Raw genomic sequence first — 26,040 nt, 5'->3', positions numbered from 1 at the left:
CATCAATTCCAACCTAATTAAAGCACAAATGTGACACTGTGAAAACAAAAAGGTGGCAGGATTGTGTCCCACCAATGTTTGCTCTATGGTTTGAATTGAGCTGCTGCCTTCAGTCTCAGTTATACTCTCAAACAGAGGATGCATAGTAGTTTTGTTTATCCTATCTGCTTAAAGACGCGTTGCACACATGCGCAGTAGATCGCTACACCACCATTTGTAGCACCATGGACAGCTCCTTTAGCACAAGAAAGTTTTAAAAAACTGTTAGGGTAAAAGCAAGCACAAGCACTTAAGCTCGGTAGCCCACGAGTTCACAGCTGACTGTTTCCTGCAAAAAGCACATTCCCTCCGTCTTTTCTTTCCAGGTCTCTCTATCTGCTATGAATTAAAGCTGCTTTCAGGTGCGGTAGGAAATGTCATATAAACGACCTGACCGACAAACAAAATCTGTAAAATATAAAGTCTACTTGTGCTACATGCATACACAATAGGACGTCACACAAATGGCGCACTACCCACATTCAAATGACTGGCAGGACTGGCGCCTTCGCCGAGACGCCTGATTTGGTGTGAATGCAGCCTTAAAAATGTTGCAGCAACTCAGCTTTTGTTACGATTACATTACTTATGATCAAACACTAGCGACTAGTGGACAACTTTGCTAACACAGACAACTATCAAGCATGTGCAACAACACAAGACATATCAAGCCAGCTAAAATTACTTACTTGTCCAACAGCAAGATGGCCATGAATTAATGCGGGGAAAAGGGGAAAGGATAGCTTAATCTCATTGTTGGCCGCTAGGACAAGGTAGAGGCAGCATTTACGCACCGTCCAACTGTGTGGTGGAGAGTGCGCACAGGCTGAGGGGATGTATAACAGAGGAGGGTTTTCATCATGGACGTGAGGCACACTTTTCCTTCCCTTGCGCCCAGGTCGAGCGCCACATCCCAGACCTGATATCTCCAGTGCCAGCGTGCGTCCAGGACTCTTCCTCTGCAGGGGCAGCGATGCCACGGTACTCGTTTCTGAGAACCTTTCTGAGTGTACAAGATTAATGGGAAAACCAAGTGGAATTTGTGAACTGTTAAAGTCGACTGCCGCATCCTTCTCACTGCGCTGGGAAGCTCAATTTTGGACCACTGCCTGCGATGAAACTTTCTATCAAGCTAATTGGAAACTCTCACTCTACTCAATATGCGCCGGCAACAAAAGGGGATGTTTATCTCAAGCATAAGGTTGCTTGAATTCGAATAAACGTATAGTTCATATATATTTTACACTGCTGGAGATGAAGACAGATCGACGAACTATGAACTTCTTCCTGTGGATATTAGCCGTCAACTTTTTCTTGTGCTTGACTTCAGTTGACGCACAGGTAAGGACACCTCCGCTTGCTTTTTACTACACTGGCGCTACCCATGTTACATGCTCTACAGCATTAGACGATAGATGGATATGTTTCTCATTAAATAAATAAGAGAGATCTGGTGCCAACCCCTAAAAATAGTTCAACCTAACAGCTCCTCTAAATGATCAAAGTACTTCATTCTTACAGTCGCTGTTTCTTGCTACTGAAGTCATTTTTCTTTGTCTTATAACAGTCCCCTCTTAGCCTGTTAGAAAGGCTTAATAAAAACATATTAGCCTACAGCCACAGCCGGCAAGCTATACAAACCACTGATACATCTGTATTGAGTTACATTGTTGCTGAGGTATTTGTCCTTTAGATACAAAAAGGTAGAGAGAAGTGATCATCATCCAGGAACATAACAGTATGAGTCATATATATTTTGTGCATTAGTATATTCTGGCTGCCTTACAGTTTGCCTCCGGCTCTGGAACAGTCTGACCTGTTAATATCTGGCTAACATTTGTCTCTTTTGTCATCGCTGAGCTATTTATAAATGGGTGCAACAAACTCAATAAAGTCTGGAGTTGCATCAATAATCATCATCTGACAATTTGTCTCACACTCTTGACTCTTCCCATGTTACATGCTCTACAGCATTTGAAGATAGACGGATATGTTTCTCATTAAATAAATAATAGAGATCTGGTGCCAAGTTCAACCTAACAGCTCCTCTAAATGATCAAAGTACTTGCAAAATGCTTTGTCTTGAAGGCATTACTGAGCTGCGACAAAAAAAATGTAAAAGCACCTGAAATAGTGCATCACGAGCCTTGGCTGAGTAACATTCTGGCAAGTGAATGACCAGACTTGCAGGGTTATTTGTCACTAATCTGTGATTGATCCTGTTGAATTGAGGGCAGGACTGTGTTCCTTCATTATCACCACCCTCAGCACCCTCAGCACCCTCAGCACCAGGGCTACCATAGATACTAAATAAAAGGGAAACAGTGTCAAAGAAATAAACCCAGTAAGGACTAACAATATTGTGCTGCCATAAAATTGCAAATACTAGAATTATGACTAGTTTGGCGGATGATGATGTGGTACATTTAAATATTGTTTTTTCTAGGTTTTTGGAAAAACCAAACTCTGGCCGGGCCAATCACATTGTGTATAGAGTCGGTGTGCAGGCTTATGGCTGCTGCTGGCGAACAGCGGTCTTTCGAATCGGCTTTGGCCGTGACTCTGGAAGACTTGGAGTTAAGCTTTTCTATGAGAAAAGAACAAAGAACGGCACTGAAGTCATTCTTAAAATGGAAGATGTGTTCGGAGTTTTGCCGACAGGATACGGCAAAAGGCTTCGCTACCTTCTTCGTTGCTCTGCCTGGTTGTAGCGCTATCCTATTGCGTGCAGAGAGAATTTGAAAGACAACCGTTTATCCCGCCCCTCGGATTGAGCCCTGCCAATGGTGAGTTCCCAGACCCAACATCTTGATGTGGGTCTGGCTTGTCAGGCTAGCTTTTTTCTACACATAACCAAGGAATTTTGTGCTGAAATGTCAAGTTTTAAAGGTTTTGTTACACTGATTCTGAAGCTTCTGAACTGTGACAACAACTGTATATTTGAACAGCAACAGCTGCTGTATGCAAGTCTTTTTTCATGGTGCTACCATTGACAATCATTGCTAGCTGTAGCTGCCTACTGTTAGCTGGCTAGTAGTCTATATTCATGACGTTCCACTTCCGGAAATTCCGCCGGATGTCCATCCGTCACCTTCTGCTTTCTTTGTGTTGGCATTTTAAACTCCGGTGGATTTGTGAGGACAATGGTTAACTGCTCCTCAGATCTCTGCAGGGTAAATCCAGACAGCTAGCTAGACTATCTGTCCAATCGGAGTTTTCTGTTACACGACTAAAACAACCTTTGAACGTACACATGTTCCCCCAAAACAAGTTCCTTCCTCGGGCTATTATGCAGCAGCACAGGGGCTCCGTCTGGCGCTTAGCGCTGCCCAAGACGATTGTGATTGGCTTCAAGAAATGCCAATAAACCAGAGCACGTATTTCTCCCATCCCCGAATCCTGAGTGGACTAGCCAGACCCTCCTTCGCAGCGCTGTGGAGGAAGGTCTGGCAATGCGAGACTAGCTGGCTAGTAAAATAGAACGGCCTTTGTATTTACATAGCTTTTTGAAATAATGATCAACATGTTTGCCTCATCCGATTTAGACAGGAATCATTTTCTAATTTTGATTTTCTAATGTTATTCCTTTTTGTGCAGACACCACACGTGCATGTTTTATTTAGTTTTTCTGATGATATGATGAAAAAGAGTATACAACTATACACACCATCGGCTCATACCTGAATTTCCGATGAAATTATATTGGAGGTTTTGCCTGCAGGCATCTAAATATTTGCATATCAATAGATCCTAAGAAACATTTCTTGAGGAGTAAAAACCCCATGCACAGCATTTTCAAATGTTTTGAAATGTGCCTAGAGGGAGTCTTTATTATTGATAGAGGTCAATATGTGTTACCTGGAAAGCCCACAATTTGGAGCTTTTGGGTTTATTGCAAAATACGTGATGACTTCATTGTTGGCTAACACACCTCGGCATAGGGGCATACCTGGCTTAGTAAAGAGGAACAAGATGTCTGCAGCTGTGGATGGATGTGATGGAACTTTCTGTTAAAGTACAATTTTAAAATTCTGATGGCAAACACAGCAACACTCGTTTACAGACATATTGATGCTACACCATCACAGCTCATCTCTGCACGCTGTATTCTGTTTACATTTGTCGGTTGCTCAGCACTGCGTCACATTTTCTTGTTTTGATTGGTTGTAGGTTCATCCAATTGCTTCCAGAGGCATTTTTGTCTACAACCGTTAATGCCCCTTGAAATTCAAAAAATGAACTGAGAGGTTCCACACTAACTTGCTTTTGCAATTTGGTCTAGCAATGTCAGGCTACAATATGCATGTAGTAAAAAAAATACAGTTTGAACCTTAACTGTCCATAAATCATACTTTTTCCTGGTTTTGACATATGCGTTTCCAAAAGATTCTTCCTAAAGGTTAGTAAATCGTAGGAAACCATTTCCCAGAATGTGGCGTCACTTCAAACATTACCTGAAATATGGACTTTACTCAATACACACATACTTATTGTATTGTACTCTTTCTATACAATATTAGTATCTGAATAAGTTAAGTAGCCCCTTCATCATCTTTGATAAACTGAGACAGCTTTCCAACATCAACACTGACTTGTAGGGTAATTTAGACCGCAAGATCAAGAAATGTATGTCCATGCTGGCCGGGAAGACTAAACTAAATTGCTGCTGAAAAAAGACATGCACCATTGTTTGTGACTACACACCATAGATTATTGTAAAGAAACTATAGCTTGCCTTTCATCTCTGTAATTACAACTTCACTACAGACCCCACATCCTCTCCCTCTGTGTCATTATGCAGCCGTGTCTCCTTAAAATGAAATTTTTATGTTTTGGAGGAAATGTTGCCTGGATTATGTTCACCATGTTTTCTTTGATCAAGTGATGCATTCTGGTGCTGCACAGGAGCCACAGGGAGATGGTTGGGGCGGATGGTGGGCGTATAAAGCACACTTGATTCCAGAGACTGGGATGTGCATGTGTCTCATTGGGTTTAAGTTACAGTAGGTTTAGGCTACAAAAATGGTAAGGGAAATATGGTGGTTAGTTGAAGATTGTAGCTTTGGTTCTAAATATTTAAAAAAGTAAACATGTCCTGTTTCATTGACCTTTTCAGTATTATAGAGTGGCCATTTAAGCATCAGTGACCTTCTTTAATATCTTCCAAGCTTTCCTGCCACAACAGTTCCAGTTTTCGTGAAACTGGGAGACATTATTGACATAATTTATTATAATAAACAGTCCAGGGAAATGGCAGACATTTCAGAAAAAATCCTCCTCCACTGCATGCACATCTTGTAAAAGACATTCAGTATGCATAATTGGTCTGATTAACAGTCTGTCAGAAATCTTATTTTGACATGGTTCAGTAAACTTGACTTTGTACTTGAAACAAATGTCATTCTTCTCGACAGGCTGGTCGACAGGTTATTAGACAGCATGAATCCATAATGATGTCTATATTTAATATATTCAGTCCGTGTATGGAATTAAAATGTCTGGAAACATACCATCTCTACAGACATGTAGGTATGGTAAAGACTTTGAGGCAATGCCTACAAGACTAATTCAAAGTCTGAATATGGTGCTCGATACAAAAATATCCCGTTTGTTAATACTTCTACATCTGTTAATTACCATGACAGGGTAGTTCATGTCTCTTCTCACATGTGGTAATAGGGAGACTCATGAGATTGGTATTACAGCTTGAACTGACTTCAACCATGTCCTGGATTTCAGCCGTAAGTAGCTCCCACCTCAAAATAAGTCTGAATAAAATAAATAAATAACTTGCAGATCTTGATAAGACAAAGCATTTTTTGGTCTTCTGCTATACTGCCTCTAGCAATAAAACTAAATGGGTACAACAAATGAATATGAAAGAGTGATTAAAAAAACAGAGGATAAAACAGGAAATACATGGACATATTGTACCATTACGCCACATAAAAGTCTTACGGGTATAATTGCTTCTTTAGATAATAAGAAAACGTTCCATTCTAACAATCCAGTCTAAGGGTATTCCACAGTTTAAGGGCTTAAAAAAACAGCTTTCACCAAGTACCCTATGTGAAAAGAATGTGAATCACTGAAGATAAAGGCAGACGTGGATCTTAAGCTGGTTTCACACCACGGCTCCTGCCAGAGCGTTTTGGCAGCGTGTTCAGCGCGGCAGCAGAGCAGAATGTGTGCGCATTCACGTGGGCGGCAACCGCTACCCCTTTACTGTTGCTGGGACTTAAAATGAAAGATAATTATTGATGTAAGGAGGCTATTTTATGACTTTAAAACCAATTCCTAAAGATGCATGCAGTGCAGTGAGACAATGTACTGCAACAAGCTCAGCTGCTGCTGAAAACGGAAAGACAACAATTCCTAAACATACATGCAGAGGAGTATGGGCACATTACCGTTTACTTTGTGGGGTTTTACGCAACATTTTGTTAATGATGCGTCATGTTTCAGATGTCCATCCTTTCCGTCCTCAGAATCAGCAGCTGCCAGTACTTTCTCTGCACAGAGCGTTTGTTTGTATCTCTTTACCTCCAACATGTCGATAGTTACTTGTTGCTCTGTCGGCACAAAGGGACTATATTTTCGTAAACACAGTGGCCTGGCCAGCTCACAATCAAGTTAATGCAAAGAGGAAATAATTTCTGATTACAAATACTTATGTACATAAAATATAAAATACTGCATATTGACTCTAATCTGCCCTGGGATGTCCATGTGAATTCTGTGTGTAATACAGTGAGTTTATTTTCTGGGAAGATTCAGGGTGTTTGGGGTTGAACAGATAAGATAGTGTTAGTATTTTATCACGCAAAGAGCATACCGAGATATGGAATCTCAACTTGGGTTTGGCAAATAACGGTGAAACTGAAATCAGAGCAGATTAGTCCGTACAGCACTGAAATTGATAGGGGTGAGAGAGCATCCAATCCTCCAACAGCTCTGTGAGGAAAATGACTGCTGACCCCTCACGTCTTGCTCCCATCAGGTCGACGTTAAAGGGTCCCAATTAAACAAAAGATACCTCAACAAGTATTAAAACTCAATGTTTTTGTGTTATTATATTTGCATTCACTTTAATGTTTGCACTTCTGTTCAGTGGTGGAATGTTACTTAGTACATTTACTCAAGAACTGTTCTTAAGTACAAATTTGAGGTACTTTACTTGAGTCTTTTCTTTTCATGCCACTTTCTACTTTACTACATTTCACTACAGAGAAATATTGTACTTTTTACTCCACTACATTAATCTGAACGCTTTAGTTACTATTTACTCTATAAATTAAGATTTATGCACACAAAACACATGTAGTTGGTAAAATACAATGTTGTATTATAAATTAAACTACCCAACAATATACAGGCCTACCAGTCCAGCTGAAATGATTAGCTGATTAAACACTTAGTTGATTGACAGATCGTTTCCAGTTTCTAAAATGTGAGGATTTTTCTGCAATGAGTACTTTTACTTTTAATACTTTAACTAGAAAATGGATTTCCTGCAGAAAATGCGTGGGAATGCTGAATTGCTGAAGCTAAACTGGATGAATAGCTTAATTCAGTAAGAAGAAGTTGAAGTAGTGAGAATAGTTGAAAAAGTATGAATGGTTTCAATTAACATGAATTTCATTAAAAAGTTGAATAACACCACTAATATATAAAATCATTTATTTTCTAACTGAAATTATGATTAAGTCTGGAAGACTTACAAATGCTATGAGAAACAGAGATGAAAATGCGGCAATATAAAATAAATTGTTTGAAAAATCTCAAATGGATTGCACGTTGTTGAAATGTAAACGGAAGTTGAAATGTAAAATTGTCAGTTGGAAGATGAACTGCATTACCTTATTAAGCTAAGAGCTGAAATACATTTCTAGAAAAGCTGGAAGCTAAACTGTAATACTGTCAAAAGTGGAAGTTCAAATAAATTGACTAAAAAGGCTAAAAGTATAAATACTTTGTATTATTATCAGACATATCCATTGCATAGAACAAAAAAGCATGACCCTAAAGAGCTGAGAGATGAATATATTGCCTGAAAAGAAGCGGGATATATACATGGATGAAATCACATATCACAAATTACACTAGAGGGAGGGAGGGAGGGAGAGAGAGAGAGAGAGAGAGAGAGACAGAAGAGGGAGGGAGAGAGAGAGAGAGACAGAAGGAGGGAGGGGGGGAGAGAGAGAGAGAGACAGAAGGAGGGAGGGAGAGAGAGAGAGAGAGAGAGAGAGAGAGAGAGAGAGAGAGAGAGAGAGGGAGGGAGAGAGAGAGAGAGAGAGACAGAAGGAGCCAGGGATAGACAGACAAGAGGGAGGGAGACAGAGACAGACAGACAGACAACAGACAAACACAGACAGACAGAAACAAACAGAGACAGACAGACAGGAAGAAACAAAAACGGACAGACTGACAGACAGAGACAAGAAGAAACAGACAGACAGACAGACAGAGACAGGCAAGACAAACACAGACAGACAGACAGACAGAGACAGACAGACAGAGACAGAGACAGAGACAGACAAACAAACAGAAAGACAGACAGAGACAGGGAGAAACAGAAACAGACAGAGACAGAGAGACAGAGACAGACAGAGACAGAGAGAAACAAACAGACATACAGAGAGACAGACAGAGACAGGGAGAAACAGAAACAGACAGAGACAAAGACAGACAGAAGTGGAGCGCAAAAGATATAGACTAATGTTCATATTACTGCCTGTAGTATTCAAGTTGACTGTCTGTGAAAGCGTTGTCATGGCTACTAATGACCTGTGACCATGTTGATAAACATCCTTTGAAGTCTGTGATGAGATCTCTTTGATCTTTAATCAGGTTAACGACTGTGTCACCTGCTGAAACTGTCAGCTGTGCCCCACTGCAGCTATTCAAAGACACAGAGCAAGCTCTCAAATAAAGGCTCAGACTGCTAAAACGATAAGGGGTATCAGTCAAATGATGTAATCGTGACCACCACAAGGCCTTTGTGAACGTATTCATGATTCAAATTTATGTTGATAAACTTAAAAATGTGGGCATATCAGCGATTTAAAAATGTGGTTTGCTCTGCGTTTCGCTCAGAAATGTGGAGAATGTTGAACAGGGCAGCGAATGGAGGAAGATGTGGAACTCTTGTCATTTGGAAGCTCACCGAGGAGAGCGTGAGAGCAATTTATAGAGAAGGGACAAAGATAATTTTTTAAGGCTCTGCACTCTAGTGTATGACATCATCCACTCTGGCAGACGCCCCACACACTCATTAGAAATGCAGAAAAATCCTGAAATGATCACTAAACTTAAACAGCTTTTTCACAGAAACTGTAAAAGATATCAACAGTTTAAAGTTTGGCGTCTGTAGGTGAAAGTATGAAAGAGCTGAACATTTTGGGAGCGGAAGAAGATTTGAAGGATTTGAAGCATGCTCTCATTGACTTCAATGATAAAAAAAAGTGTTAAAAAGCTTACTATATGAAAATGGGCAAACAGAATAACAATAGTTGGAATGCTGCTGAATCAGCATTCCCACTAAAAATGGCCGAACAGAATAACAATAGTTGGAATGCTGCTGAATCAGCATTCCCACTAAAAATAAAGAAAAATGGCCGAACAGAATAACAATAGTTGGAATGCTGCTGAATCAGCATTCCCACTAATTACATTTTCCTGATGATACTTACATACTTTTACTTAAGTAACATTTTCAATGCAGGACTTTTACTTGTAACAGGGTATTTTTACAGTGTGGTATTAGTACAGTGTTACTTACTTAGTACTTTAACTTAAGTAAAGGATCTGAATACTTCTTCCACCACTGCTTGTTTTGCACACTCTATTGTATGTACTTGTATCTTGTGAATTTTTACGTGGCAGCCTATTGTCCAAGACAAATCGCTCTCTTTCTCTTTCTGCTTTCTGCCATTGTTTTAGTTAGTCACACCTTTTCTCCACTTGGTAGTCACAAATGTTGGCCTGGCCCACACCAGCTAGAATATGGCAAGATGGCCACAAATGGTAGCCTTTTGAAAAGCCAAAGGATCATTTACACACACACACACACACACACACACATACGGCTACAGGGTGACCGATCTGATTATGTTTGTTGTGCTCCACAGATGGGGTTTGATGGTCCTCTCTCTGCACAGGAGCAGATGTACATCCTTTATGAAATCAAACTGCAGTGCTACCAGAACCTCTCCAACATTGACCCAGGGTCCACAGGTACAAAACTTGCATAGACAGTTACATTTTCATAATATGCTACACAATTCTGCACATTTGGGGTAATCTGAGTTGTCTTCATATTCATGTGGAAGAAATGCTATTTTTTTTTTTTATTAGTTTAAATGTAGAACAGTCCAGAATAGCAACCTACAACAGGTACATTTTCTCCCTGTAAACCCAACCCCAGGCATCAAGCTGAGAGGCATCACGTACAGGCATTCCACTTAACACACAGACATATATTTATTTTGACATTGACCAAAGGTTGAGAGTGGAAGCTACAGACAAAAAATGTATAAATTGAATAATACAAAATAATAAAATAAAAAAAAAAATAGAAAAAAGTACACAAATAAATAAATACTTAAAGCTATAGTGCATCGTTTCTGTCTCCCCCATGAGGAATTCTAAGTATCACAACAAAACTGTCGGCGCATCAACATGATACTAAGGACCTGTTTACACGATGACGCTTGCGGGTGAAAACGAAAAAAATATTTTATCGGATGTGCCTTTCGTTTATACGGCGACGGCGTTTTTGGGGCTTAAAAACACAAAAAAGTGAAACCACCCTCCAGAGTGGAAATCTTAAAAACGCTCCACCGTCGTGTTACCGTCTAAAGGGTAAAAACGCAAAAGTCTGAAGACAGTGGTGTGGAGAGAGACGAGAAAAAGGCGTCCAGGTAGTCTGTTGTTACGGAGTAGGCTACAGAAATTATAGGCTCCTGTTATCTAAAAGATTTTCAATGTAATGGCTCAATATTTAAATGATTTCGACAATGTGGATAAGGTTGTTATAGTTCGATGACCATATGTAGGCTATTCATTTGAGCCAGAGTAGGCGACAACGTTGCGGATGAAGAGAAAGAGAGAAAGCGAGTGCCAGCGGAGGAGTGCCAGCAGAGGAGTCTGCTTCAGACCCTCCTCTGCCCGCTGGCTGCTGCCACTGAAGGGCTGCGAGGCTCAGGATATTGGTAGTGCTCCCGTGGGTGCTGTGCTGTGGCTTATCACGGTCGACTGTGCCGGTCATCATCAGACAAACATGCAACTCCACCTCCTCGTCTTTCCAGACAAGCTTTTGTTGTTCGCTTCGACATGTTTTGATTTCGCGCTACTAAGGAGAGAAGTAGAAGGAAGGTTCTACGTAGGCGCGCGGCCTTGGTGGTGCCACCTAGCCGCCTGGCGTGCATACTACATAGAATTTCACACACTTTTGCGTCACCATATGCACGCAGATTTCCCCCCCAAAACTCTCGTCTAAACGCGGAATAAAAAGTGAGAACGCAACGCCACTTTTGCGTTTTGTCTTCAGATCGTTTCCGTCTAAACATAGCCTAAGCCTTCTGTGACCACCCCCACCCCTCCTCCATGCAGTTGCTTGTAGCCAAGAGGGACACAGAGGATTAAAAAAACATGATAGACTCTTCAGAATAGGTAATTATCTTCACTCAATTTTTGCGCGGGAAGGTCGCCAGACGCCACAATCTTCTGAACGTAGCCATACTGACAAATACAGAGAGAGTTGTGTGGAGCTGATAGGCTTAATTAGCTTTGTAGCAACTCATTTGGCAACGGCTTGAATGTAACGGACGTTTATTAATATCAAAAAGTTACGCACTAAAGCTTTAAATGAGATAAGCAACTAAAAATAAAGTATCAGTAGAATGAGAAAGGTTAGGAGCAATTACTCAGATATGGCGGTCTCAGGTTTCTCAAAAAAGGACAGGAAAGGGCCCCATACTCTACGAACTTATTGACTGACTTTCAAGTGGAGTAATTGACTTATTCAAGTTTTAGACAAAGCATAATGTCCCTAACCCAGTGGGAGTGGGAGGGAGAATCAGTATCTTTCCATGTAGAGTAATTAGTACAACTCATCGGGCCAGTAAAGAGGAGAAGGCTAGCACACCCTGTTTAGTTTTAGGCAGACTCAGATTGAGTGGAGGAATGCTGAAGATAGCCATCAGTGGGTTATGCTCAATGGGGCAGTGTAGAATTTCAGTGATTGTTTGAAAGACTGAATTCCAAAAGCTAGCAAGGAAAGGGCATGTCCAGAACATATGAAAAAGTGAGGCAGGGGCACGTTTACATTTATCACAGGTAGGATCCACCTCAGGGTACATTCTAGCTAGTTTTGTTTTGGAAATAGGAGCATGGTGCAGTACTTTAAACTGGATAAGTGCATGGCGTGCACAAATAGAAGAGGAGTGTATCTTGCTAAGGGCTAAGTCCCAAACGTCATCAGAAATCCTAGGTCCTGTTCCTTCTCATTTCTAGGGGTTGACTGTAGATTTTGCTGGCTGAAACAACAACTGTCACTGGAAGATTTCATTAGCCCTAGCTCGCTGATTAAGCTAAGCTATGAGCTGATTGAAAACCCTTAGCGGCTTAGTTAACATACTTGTTCATATTCTCAAACAGTATGTTTTCACTTTTAATGTAACAAGAGAAAAAGCTCTTAGGGTGAGGACTAACCGATGTGTTTGGCAAATGCTTATCCAAAACCAGTAACAAGACAGAGCTGCAATTAGCCTAAACGCTGATAGCATCCAGGGGTCGGCTTCCACACACTGGGAAAATACTACACAGTGCATTTTACTTTACACACTTAGTGTTTAGCTGCTCTTATTTAATTATTTTTCTGTTTTCAGACAACCTAAGTTGTGATTTGATTGTGGCTCATAAGTGATGCAGGCAAACCATAACTCTGCTGAGCTAACACACTGGTCAAATGATGCTTTTTGTCTGTACACTCATTTAAAAATATATATGTTTTATCAGTTTTATCAGTTGGGTTGGTTTTTGTTGGATGTTTTGCAATTCCACATTTCTTTGCGTTTTTAATAACAGATAAAACTGACCCAATTTGTGATCAAAGCAGTGGCAAAACCAATGTTAAATCTAGCATTTCCACAGACTGTGGCCAGCTTTTGAGCAACAGAACTACCATTATGGCCCTGCTGTGAGATGTTTGCACACTTACCTTATCCAAAAGCTTAACAGGCCTTCCCTGCCTTGTTAAGAGCCAAGCGCGCTAAGCTATCATTGGACAGCCACTGCTAGGGAGAGGTAACCTGATGCGCACAATGGTTTGTTACAGAGAACCATCTGAAAAGCTGTCATTGGAAACTATCTGTAAAATGGCAGGCACTTTAAAAAAAAAGTAGCTGCCAGTAGCTCCTCACTGGACACTGATTGGTTGGGTAAGCTGGTAGTTCAGACACAAACGCATTACTTGAAGCCTGACAAGATGGATTTTCATGTGATATAGTATGTGATCCCGTGATTCTTGCCTGATCTCGTGATATCATGCGAATCTAGCTGCCAAGCAAGGTAAAGAGAGAGGGGTTCAGGAGATGGTCAACTAAATAAGTGTGATATGGCCTCATGTACAATTTATATTGGGGAACTTTTGACATCAAAGCTTTTTAACTTAACTGTTTTAATTTGAATTTTAAACCTTTACGCCACAGCATGAAATTATCACAGTGGCAGCCAGAAGCTGACCAATTTCAAAGAGAGCATTGCTTTTGAATGTTTGACTTTGCAATGTTTGTGTAAGTACTGCAGTCATTTTGTGGTTAGAGCAGGGAGGAGATGAGTCAGCAGAGGTGCACATTTATTTTGGGGGCGTCCATTTCGATGTCCATAAGTGGCTCTCACATTTTTTTGATTTTGTAAACATCCTGCATAATAAAATCACTGACATCTATTGGTTTCTGTTAATAGGTTTTGTTGGCAAAAGGCTTTTGTTTTTTGTCTAGTTAAGACTATTATAATATTCCTAGTCATGATTTAGTGATTGTAAACTATGAAAAGCCTTCTTTTAAGCTTTCAGACCCTGTGGTTTAAAAATCTGAAATCTTTTGACAAACAAAATTGTGCATTATAGTCTTAATCCCATGTGGACAGGACAGACCAGATTCCAGATGACAGTATGTGTATGTTGACTGTCTCTTACTTCTACTCTTCTCGCTGTAGATGAGATGTGCCCTCCAGACTGGGACGGTCTGATTTGTTGGCCCCGTGGCTCCCCTGGGCTGCTTACCAAGATTCCCTGCCCATCTTACATCTATGACTTCAATCACAAAGGTTAACGTTTTTTTGTTTTTTGTTTTTGTTTGTGCAGATGTACTGTACTGTACCATCACTAACACTGAGAACTAGAAGAGTACAAGTAACTTTAAATATAGAGACACATCAGGCTGTTTATTCTGTTGATATATTGTAATATAAGTATTTTTCAGAATGCCTACTTTAAATTGAACTATCTGTAATATTCAAAATCAACTTTGCATTCCTACCGTATATTTTTAGACAGTTATCTTTTGTCAAGGTCTTACACTCTCACAGGTGTTTTCAATCATTTTGGCTAACGAGAGATGTGCTTATGGTGCGTTCATGCCACCTGGGAATAACAGGGACCGCCCCCGCGATTACGTTGTTTTTCCGAATGCAAGCGTTCACATGGTCGGGATGCGTGTTCTTCTTCTTCTGTTACATTGTCAACAACTTGTTGCATGACTGCCACCAATTGTTGGGCGTAGCCTAAAGCATCAGGTGTGTGAAAACATGGAGGCCACAATAACAAAAGATTTGCTGCTGTTTTCTTATACGAGCATACAAACAGCACATGGACAGGTGTTTGTGTTATCTGAAGGACAAAGGACGGGAAAGGACACAGATAAGGTGTTTTTTTTATACATAGGCCTATTTATGAATAATTTGAAATATGTTATGTCTGTGTATGTTTCTTGGCAGAGGTGTCGGTCCACAATAAACAGTTTATTGTCATTGAAATATTTTCAGTGAACCAAAGTCGCCTACATCAAACATCAGTTGTCAACAACGCGTCACCAACTGGGAAACTCTGTTAGCAAAATCTAGCCCCAGTTTCCCACCTCTGATTCCCACAGGAAGTGACGTGAATGATGACGTTTTCACTGGGAAAAATGTTTTTCCGATGCCCATGAACACACGGTTAGGGTGAAGATGGGTGGAGCGATGATGGGTATTATGTGAGCTCACTGGACTTTGTGCACTGATGAGGATTTTTTTAACAACAGACGTTTTGACTCGATGGCTCCATTCTAATCAAGTGTCCCAGTAGGCCATGAAAGTGTAACATTGAGCCAGCATGCACTAATTCATCATTTATTTGACTATGTTTCCTACTCAAATGTCGTCTGTGAAAAAGGCCAATAAGGTTGATAAAGGTGTAGTTTTTTCTAGTTTTTTTTAGGTGCAACAAAGCTATTATGGGAGTCAGGGGAAAATCAATCAAGCACTGTCTGTACATGCCCACACAGTCCTGAAAAGATGTCTAATCAGCCAAAAATAATCTAAATAATCTAAATTACCATGGGAGTGAAGGTCCTTACATATAATAAGGCTGGTAGAAATGTCACTTTAACAGACTGGTGGGTAAGTGACCAAAATAGATCCACCTGCATAAAATGCCTTAATCATGATCAAACCTTTTTGTTTTTTTGTGTTGTAAATGTCCAAAATCATGTAAAAGTATGTGTTTACAGGACATGCTTACAGAAAGTGTGATGTCAACGGTTCCTGGGTGTTCGTGGACCGCTGGAACAAAACATGGACCAACTACACAGAGTGTCTGCGCTTCCTTCAGCCCACTAATGAGGAAGGGAGAGTAAGTATGACTGTAAAATGTTTAAGCAAGAGCTGATTCGGTTAGCTAGCTACATGGACATGTAAACACACAGATTGTTAGCATATATAGCAGTCAAAGCTGTAAATCTCACAGGACCCTCGGGCAAGCTCATGTGGAGGCTGTGAACAATCTGAAAAAGAACAAATGTTCTTTGATAACTGAAATCAGATGTGAGGCAACCGTGTGTGCTTCATCTCATGTAGGGAGTCACATTGTGCAAAATAGCTCTTTTACTGGGGTGATTTTGTAGGGGAGTGCATCTACATAGAAAATAAAAATGAAAAAGGATATTTTGTAATGTGAACCATTCTTTGTTGAACTTTAATGCTTTACAAAAACCAAAGTAAGTAAGCGCTGTGACTACTCTTCTGAAATGATTTTGGAGAGGGAAATTAAGTAGTTAAATACACTGGTTGACTGACATGACACCATTGTATTCATAAAATACTATCAATCCAGGCTAAAATGAATGATATTAAGAATGCATGCGTGTTGCTTCCTCTAAATTTCAGGTTGTGGTCGACTAGCGGGGCCTGCTTTGGTTGATAAATTGATCAACATTGATTGTGATTGGTGGGTTGCTGTGCATGCAGAGCCTGCATGTCACGCACTAGCAACAAATTGTGTATCCAAGAACACTTAAATCAGCGTAAATTACCTTATATCAGACACAGACTGTAGACAGCTTCGCGGCTCCAAACCGTAACGTTAGTTGGGACAGATGCCTTGTTTCTTTAGGCTAACTATATTAGCTTTAGCGTGGCTGGTAGCAGCTTTCTGCGGTGATAAATGGCTGGGAGATGTCGTGATAACGTTGCATTTATCAGGTGATTTAGTTTGTCTTTGCAGCGAACATAAAACACTGACTACTGTAGCTTCACTACCCATGGAAAAGCATGTACAATACTGTGTGAGCAGCAGCTGCCGCTTACGGTACTTTTCTACACACGGGAGAGCCTCACTTCCCATAACAAACCCCGTCGGATTAACGTTACGTCACATACACACATTGCTCACATGACCACCTGTCTTAAAGGGGAAGGGTCGGCCGGTAACAATCATGTAAAAGGAGAACGGTGAAAGTTTACTTTTCTATCAAGCAGCAAAAAAGTTTTAGCGTCAACATCGCATCGTCCTGCGATGTGACTATCGCGCATGGAGATGTAGACGATGAAACAAAATATCGTGGACACATCAACCTCTGGCTCCTCATCACAGGCTGCATGTCCATGACTTGTTAGCAGTTCATTTGTATAGTGGCCGTCCATTTTGAGGCTGTTTTATTTCTTCTTTTCTAAAATATTTTTTAAGGCCAGATGAGTTCAAACTTACATTATTAAATAGGAAGTAAACACTACTCCCAGGAAATGTGATCTTTATCCTCTAATCTAGTACTTAGCAGGCAGTTGAAAAGAAACGAACAACATAAGTTACTGAAGGACACTAATCTCATTCTGTAGTCATTCTTTTCTGAGAAACCGACTAAGTGAAAGCTCTGCTCTAACCAACAAGCTGAAGAGTGGAAGGAAAATAAGTGTTCACATAGAGAGTCTGCTTGTCAATAAGACTCACCAAAGCTAGGCCACGGAGCTATGCTTATCTGCGTACCGTTGAGACTTTTTGAAACTAACTTTCAGCTGAAGACAGCTGCCTGTGATAGTCTAAGATAATTTGATCTATGTTTATCAGAACTAGACTTTAGCCTTGGACACGAGTCACGTCTGTACTTGACTTATTTGGGACTTAATAATAACTGACTTTTCCTATAAGCTGGCTGTACTTTGCTCACAAAATACCAATCTTGTATAAGTGTTCACTCCCTTTTGACATTCAACCCATTCATCTAAGCAACCATATTGCCTATCTGTCATCTGCTTTGTGGAAATGAAAAGAAATCACAAGGAATGGAGCTATAGCCATGTTTTATTCATGGTATCCACCAAATCTTCAGGCTCGTAAGTCTGACCAGTGTTGAAAAAATTAGGTTATGTCAGATTTTAGACAAAAAGCTGCTATTTTTAAATTCCTAATGTCTCCAGTTTGTAAGCATTCATATATTAAGGGTTTAAGATTGCCACACACATCTTAAGACTTTATAAAGCTACCTTTTTCTGTTTTAATTGACTTCAGATTGACATAAAGCTCTGGGAACGAGCTACTGATCCATTCTATAATATGCCAGATGTACAAGCCTCGGTTTCATCTTTAATATTCATTGAACCAGTTATTTCTTCATCCTTTCCTGTCAGAAGGCAAATGATTAGACCCCTGGCTTTCATATTCTCATTGCAGCATCCTGTTTATCCCAGTATCTGTGAGTCATGTATGCATTTCTTCTGCAAATCTGTTTCACCTTAAATATTTCTCTCTGTGTTCACAGCAAGATTTCTTTGAGCGGCTGTATATCATGTATACCATTGGCTACGCTGTGTCCTTCAGCTCTCTGCTGGTAGCCATCTTCATCATTGGATACTTCAGGTAATAGAGGATGTCCCAATGTTCATATGATGTGCTGTCTTTGAAACACACACACACACACACACACACACACACACACACACATATATCAGTGGAATAACTGCAGGAGGTGGTCCTCTACTTTGTCTGCCTCTTCACATTTTAACTTAACTAACTCTACGAAAAGTTTCAGTTGCAGGAACTACAAAACAGCAGCAATACAGGGGCTCTCTGGATGTTTACATTTAGCCAGAAACAAGACAAGAATAATAACTCTATTCCACCCCCATATCGTACCCCCAGTTAGCAATGCCATGCCAATTAAATAGCTAGAGGACACTATTGTCTCACACTGCTGCATGCATAGTTTTTCTGTCTCTCTTTCTTTTGTGAAATAATGCAGAAATTGTAGCAAAAAGCACAATTGTGCAACAATTATTTAGCCCAATATCCCAGGGAATCACATCCACATTCCAACTTTCAGTGCCAATGCAGAAAATTAAAAAGTAACAGTATTCTATCACAGACTTTCAATTAACATTCACTTTCACTTCAGTTTTGCGAATAGTATATTGACATTCTTGGCTGGTTATAGGGTTTCAATTATGCTAAATTAATCTTTTATATGTATCTATACAAGATGCAAAATATGTATAAAAATATTGATTAAATATTCAACTGATTGAGAACATTAAGTAAATTATGTACAATAAAAACAATGTACTTAAATGTAATTAAATTAGCTATTTGTCAAATGTCAGAGTAATTAGATGTCTGTTTGAGAGATAATAGAAACAAATGACTATTGTCTTACATGCACACGCTTAATCCAACACCACAATAATTAATGAATGGTAAATCAATGAAACTACATCCTCCACTACAATGACCTTTTTCCCCAATACTTGAAACTTGTTTAGTAACTAAATCTTGTTGCTGCTGCCGAATGTGCATTTGGCATTAAGTGGAACAAAAGCTCTCTCTAATTTAATGCTTAATACATGGCATGTCTCCTTTCTGTCAAGTCTAACCAGTTAATAATGTACTTGTGGTTCACAAGACACAGCAAAGGCAACTTGCAGGGAGGAGCAGTGTTTATCTGCGACTGTTTACAACTGTCCATAATAGGGATCAGGAAAGCAACAAGAGAACACTGCTTTATTTCCAGAGTAGTGGGTAGAAAGTTGACCGGAAATCACCTGTATTGTAAACAATTTGAGCTTTATTAGAAATATTTTATGTAATTAATTAATTAATTTGTGGTGAGGCTGTGTACAGTTTCTCCATAATTCCTGTGGCTTAACCACTTTTTATGTACATAACTGGATTAAAAAGTAATACTAGTAGATCAAATTGACGTCCATTATGTGAAAGAAGCGTAAATATGATGCACATTTTCAATGTAAAATACGTTAGAGATTATGAACATAAAAACATTGATGTAAAGCAAAGCATTACCTCCCTCCACCTGCAACTAAAAGAGAAGACAATTTCTCTTCATGCACCACAATTCTTCCAGCGGTCCAAAGCTCCTATGCTAACACTCCCAGTTCTGGCAGCATGGCTAACTGAGCTAACTATAGTGCGTTCCCTTTGTAATTGGAAGTCGGATTTTCCGAAGTCAAAGTCAGGTAACACGCCCCCTGACCTCGGAACTCAGACATCCTCCGAGTACCCCAAGCTCAAACTCCAACATGGCTGTCCAGTGCATCATCAGATGTGAAACCTGTAATAACATACAGTTTATCAGCACTTCTGCTAAATCAGTCGTAAACACAGTCCTGTCCAACTTTTATCTGTGGACATGTTGTTACGCTGTTTGTATGCACAAAAAACAGCGTAATGCGTTGTTATCAACTGGTATTGCTAACAATAGCTAACCTGTCTAGAGCGAACCCCACATTGAAAAATCAGACTTGTAAATGGAATGCATTCAACCTGGGTGGAGGTCATTCCCAGCTCCGGCTTCCGAGTTCGGAGGTAAATGGAATGCACTATAGCTGACGGCAGCTATGCAGTTAGCAGCAGTTAGTGTTTAGCATTACTTTAGCAACAAGAAAAGCCTTCTGTCCATCAGGAAACTCCGTTAATCACTGATAGTCGAGGCAGAGCAGCTGGAGGACATCAAAGGGAAAACCATCATCTCCATAAAATATGATCCATTTCACCAAAAGCAGAGGTTGTGCTGTAAAGCGTTACGCTCATCTCTCGGGGGATTGAACCCGCTCACCAAAGTTACAAAGTGCGAGAACAGGCTATCGCGGCACGCAGTGGGAATGACAAAGAATCAGCCTCCTTATTACTAGTCAGTGTACCATCAAAATGATTTGGAAGCCATTATTTAAGGTACAATTGTTACACAATGTTGCTTATATCTTGTATTTCTACTGGCAAGGCTCTCCAGGTTTTTACAGTAGGTGTAATCATCTCGCGTGCACTTCTAAATCCTTTTAGAAAGGCAATATCAACCTTTGGGTCCACACCAGTGTTGCCCATTTCTTTTAAAGGCCTATCTCCCACATTCCATATAAAGGTAATCCATCATAGTGAACACTGTGCCACCATTATGAGTAGTGAGTAGTAAAAAGAAACCGTCTCTTCTTTGGAATCCCAGCATTTCTTTCACAACAGAGTAGGTTGCAGGATTTATTTATGAGAGATGTAAGTAGAAAGTTAGTTAGTCAACAACTAGTTTGGCTCAACGGATGTGCATTGCTGGGAAAAGGCCTGACATCCGGGAGGGCACCACAGCTGCTTCCGCAATCTCCGTTATCTATTTAGCAAGGGCACCGTTGTTGCATCCAGGGCTTAAAGCTATAGTGCGTAGTTTCTGCTGCCCCCATGATGAATTCATGGTGCGTCTACATGATACAGCCTTTCGTGATCGCCCACTCCTTCTCCACACAGTTGCTAGTAGCCAAGGAGGGCAGGGAGGATTAAAAAAAAAAAGATGGACTCTTCAGAAGAGGTAATTATCTTCACTCGAGCTTCTGCACGGGAAAGTCTCCGGACGCCACAATCTTCTGAACATAGCCATACTGAGAAATACAGAGAGAGTTGTGTGGAGCTGATAGTCTTAATTAGCTTTGTAGCAACTCATTTGGCAATGGCTTGAACGTAACGGACGTTTATTAATATTAAAAAGTTACACACTAAAGCTTTAACACCACCCATTGTGATTGGTTTAAAGAAATACAAACAAGCCAGAGCATTTTTCCACCATATCCCAGATTACATAAGCGCTGTACACCTGCCTAAACCTAATCTCGGACAGGAAAGTGGTGATCAGAGCTGGTTGTTTAACTTGAAAAACTTCAAACAGAAGAGCCATCAAGATGTGTTTTGACAAGCACAGGTCTTATATTTGCTATATGTTTGAAACATTTGTGCTTTATAATGTCGTTTGAGCTCTTCTTCAGCCTTCCACAGCTCTTTCTGCTCTCTCTGCTATTGTTGCCTCTCTAGAGATACTGTCACTGTAAACAGTGTTTTAGTGTAATTGTTTAGGCTCTGGCTGGTTTGTATTTCTTTAAACCAATCGTAACCGTCCTGCTTTGAGCCGCAGATGCAGCAACGATGGCCTTGCAAAATAGACACACCAATATCCATGTATTCAACACCTATACTGTACTACATTTAACAGTTGCCTGTGTGACCTCTCCCACAGATGGCACCATCCCACTTCCCCAGACTAGTCCAACAAATATGACAGATCCTTGTCCCTAATATAATTATTAAATGGGCCCCATATACTCTGAAACCTTTCTTGTTTCTTTAAGTGTGTATGCGATTTAGACAACACACATATTTTCTTGAGCCACTGCCTAATACTTGGTCTACCCCTACTTTGCCATGTTAGTGCTACATATAGATATTTCAGTCTGTAAAAGGCACATGTCAATAAAGATCTGTTCTCTGCGCTTTATATTATGTCCCTCCAGATAGACATCAAGACGTTTTTGTTCTCGAACAACACATGCATCATCTTCAGGCCAATCTGAGCTGAAATAAATAGGGTTCATGTGCCATCTACAAATATGTCTTAGTGGTTTGGATTGCATCTCACTGTGCTCTCAATATTCATTTATAACAGTGAATGGGGATGTAACGATACACTGAACTCACGATTCACAATTTTTAAGTTCATCATACGATTTTCTTAACAGAATGAGCTGCAGACAATTTACTGAAACATATTCCTTTATTTATATAAATAACAGATGTGTTCTCTTATCAAAAATAAAACCAAAATTGTATTTTTATGTTAAATAAAAAATATATGAATTAGATATCTGAAACAAATCCTACATCAAAATAACTTAATGAATAGAAAAAAAATCTCATCAAATAAATTACCTGAGAAGACGTAGTGACGTCTGTAGTCAAACAAATGAAATCAAAAGTAGATTATGCCATAGGCTGTTTACAAATTGCATCGCAATTCAGTTTTTATGTCAACCAGTTGTAATCTTTACACATTTATGTTGATTTTAAACTGATTCACGATGCATCGTTTCATCCCTAACAGTGAACTATTTGTTTTCATGGCAGGCGTCTTCACTGCACTAGAAACTACATCCACATGCACCTGTTTGTTTCCTTCATGTTACGAGCAGTCAGCATCTTTGTGAAGGACAAAGTCGTCCATTCCAGTGCTGGATTGCAGGACTTTGATTCTGCCCTTTTGGACAACTTAAAGACAGTTAGCATGGCACCACTGGACACGTCTCAGTATGTAAGTACCAGTTCTGCTTGTTTGGATGTTTTGTTCTTACAGTGCTAACAACTTTGGTTTATACAGTAGACCTGAATAAAGAGTAAAGTGGTAAGTGCTTTATGTGCTCTGACTACAGAATATATTTAAATTACACTTAAGTTAATTACTGTAAGGTAATTAAATCCTTCATCCTTGTGTGGCTGTATGGGTGGTGTTGTACATCCAGGTGGGTTTTGGTGGGCTGTGCTAAATCACAAGTCCAGGGTGTTTTTTTTTTTTATTCCCAGCCCTTCCCTTGGCTACTTAGTGTCATTATAACTAATAAGTACTGTGGCTGAGCAGGTCTCCTTGCTTTATTATAATCTGGTGAAAACGTTTTAAATTGTGTGTGAATTTCACCCTGTTCAGCCAAATGCTGGCAGTATCACAAACACATTTGCATACTGGTTATTATTACACAATTTAAACACTTCACTCTGGCATAATTAAAGCTTACAAACATGTCTTTATATGGGTTTTAAGTTCTGCAGATCACATTTGGCGAGGCTGTGTAATGTTATTATGAAGACAACTTAGACATTTGGAAATTCATCCATGGGCTTCGACCGTGGACAGTTAATATGCCTGTATTCATTTACTAATTGATTCTCCTGCTTGTTGATAACCCTTTTCAAATGCTGCTTACTTTAATCTATATGAGTCCTGAGTACTATAAGTATTAGAGTAATTAATTACCTTTCCTTAAATACTCAGGATTATAATCATTAAACCCTGCCCTTACCTATTGAATTCCAATGCATTAAACCATACAGTGGTGAAGGTTTAACTCTTAACACACATCACGTTTTACATGGTAGTATTGGAATGAAAGTATTTTAAAGCAGGAGCCCAACTAATTAGATACATATCTCATTTTAAAATAACGATTAAAATTCAGTGCTGGTCATCAACTTTCAAGGCCAATCGTGTATCTGCATTTTTTTTTAAATCCATTTTTGTTTTGCTGCAATAACTCTCCTCATTACTCATGTAGTACATTAAAAATGACACGAATGTTCTTACTTTTCAGACTTTTTGGTGCAGCAGAATCAACAACTAGTTGCCCCTAAATGTTGAGACAAGTTTGCTAAATGTATAGCTAAAGTGCCTCAAAATAATATTCGCTTTCTGTAATTTCATCCAAATGATGAAAGGAACACACCTCTGCCATCATGCACTGCTACATACAGTTAAAATATAAGGCTGCCATGGGTGTGTCATTAAGTTTCTTCTGGCTTGACATCTGCAGGAATGCATGAGGAGAGGGGAAAGACAACGGTGGCTCATTAAAACTCTACAGGCAACAGTTTTGACAGAACACCTCCACAATAAATCTTCTGTGGGGACTTTTCTGAAATGTTCTAAAATGTTTTTTAATTTCATTAAACTAATTTAATCAGTGACTCAGCTTTGGAGAGTCTGAGTTTGACTGGGAACAGTAATAGCACTCCCATTCAGCTTTAGTGGCATCAGAATGTTGCTTTTGAATGAGTAGTGTTTGAGTGAAATCAAGGGATCTTTAATTGGAATCAAAGGTCAGGATTACTTGTTTCATTTAGGTGATTTGAGTCATAAATAATTGTGTCAGGTTACCAGTAAGTATGCAAACCTGAAAGGAGTTATTTTGATTTGCCCTGAACCACATAGTTAAATCCTTTCCCTGGAAAGTCTTTCATAAAATGGCACTGAAAACAAGTGAAAGATTATACTTATACCGAAAAAACTAATTCATATGTAAGTCAACATATTTATGTTATTTTTCCGTTATGACTAACTGTAAAACTAGATAATAAAAGAAAGTTCTATGGTATTCATTCTCTGTATGTATTGTTCATGTTTTACAAAGGCTTTAACCTGAGCCTGGCCATAAACAATGACAGCAACACATCCATTCAGGGTTTACAGCTGTTAAATAATAAATATACTGTATATATATTTTTTACACACTGGTACCGGATCGATACATGGTTATCAGCCGATACACAAGTTCGGTTTTGCGAAGGAAAAAATGAAATTGGAACATCTCTAGATATTAGTTGTATATGACACAGACATGAAGGAAATGCAGATACATGTACTCAATTATTATTATGATTGCACTGTCAAATGTATAATTCATTTGGCAGCATACTATTAATTAGTGAGTGATCAAAAACAATGGTTGTCAGTTAATACAATTTGTGGGACTTAAAGCAGATGTGATGGCTTTTATTGATAGCTGTGTACTTTTCCTTACCTTATTTATGTACAAATTAATACAAAATGTAATCAGATCATCTACTCGCTTAGAGGCACCTGTGGTGTGTAAGAACAGTTTGTACTGTGATCACGATAATGTGTGAACACACACATACACAATAAACAGGCATAAATAGGATGTGATAAAAGTGTTAATGTTTTGTCTTTAGATTGGCTGCAAGGTGACAGTGCTGCTCTTCATCTATTTTCTGGCCACCAACTACTACTGGATCCTGGTAGAAGGCCTGTACCTCCACAGTCTTATCTTTATGGCCTTCCGATCAGACTCCAAATACCTCTGGGGCTTCACCCTCATCGGATGGGGTAAGCAGAGAAAATGCTAAATTGTCATAACACCTATGACATGTTGTAGCAGGACTAAAGCATCTGTTCGAAGCAATCCTCGAATCACTTCAGCAAAAATGTAGCCAATGCTGAAAGCTTTAGCTAATACAGAGCTCAAACTTGCCACATCAGCAATATGAATAAGTATACAGACAATGCAATGCTAAAATATACTCTATACAATGCATAATCTTTTTCTGCACCAAACCACATTTTAGGGAAAAGGTATTATACAGCAGTTAACAGCTTTCTAGCCCACATTTAAAATCCCCCTCATTAATATTGTCTG

At 39.6% G+C, this 26,040-nt stretch overlaps 1 protein-coding gene across 1 annotated transcript in view; it reads left to right on the top strand.

Moving 5' to 3' along the window:
- pth2ra (parathyroid hormone 2 receptor a) overlaps positions 1-26,040 on the top strand; it is a 76,708-nt gene that overhangs the window by 10,743 nt on the left and 39,925 nt on the right. Inside the window, exons 2-9 of the mRNA XM_078262872.1 lie at positions 938-1,048; positions 1,268-1,380; positions 10,170-10,275; positions 14,260-14,370; positions 15,813-15,934; positions 18,336-18,433; positions 22,964-23,147; positions 25,577-25,730. Of these exons, the coding sequence (XP_078118998.1) occupies positions 938-1,048; positions 1,268-1,380; positions 10,170-10,275; positions 14,260-14,370; positions 15,813-15,934; positions 18,336-18,433; positions 22,964-23,147; positions 25,577-25,730 (999 nt within the window). The remainder of the gene's footprint in view (positions 1-937; positions 1,049-1,267; positions 1,381-10,169; positions 10,276-14,259; positions 14,371-15,812; positions 15,935-18,335; positions 18,434-22,963; positions 23,148-25,576; positions 25,731-26,040) is intronic.

Source organism: Sander vitreus, chromosome 11 (genome assembly GCF_031162955.1).
Source record: "Sander vitreus isolate 19-12246 chromosome 11, sanVit1, whole genome shotgun sequence".
Lineage (NCBI taxonomy): Eukaryota > Metazoa > Chordata > Actinopteri > Perciformes > Percidae > Sander > Sander vitreus.
Note: the sequence above shows the minus strand (reverse complement) of the source record. Positions and strands in the feature narration are given on the sequence as shown.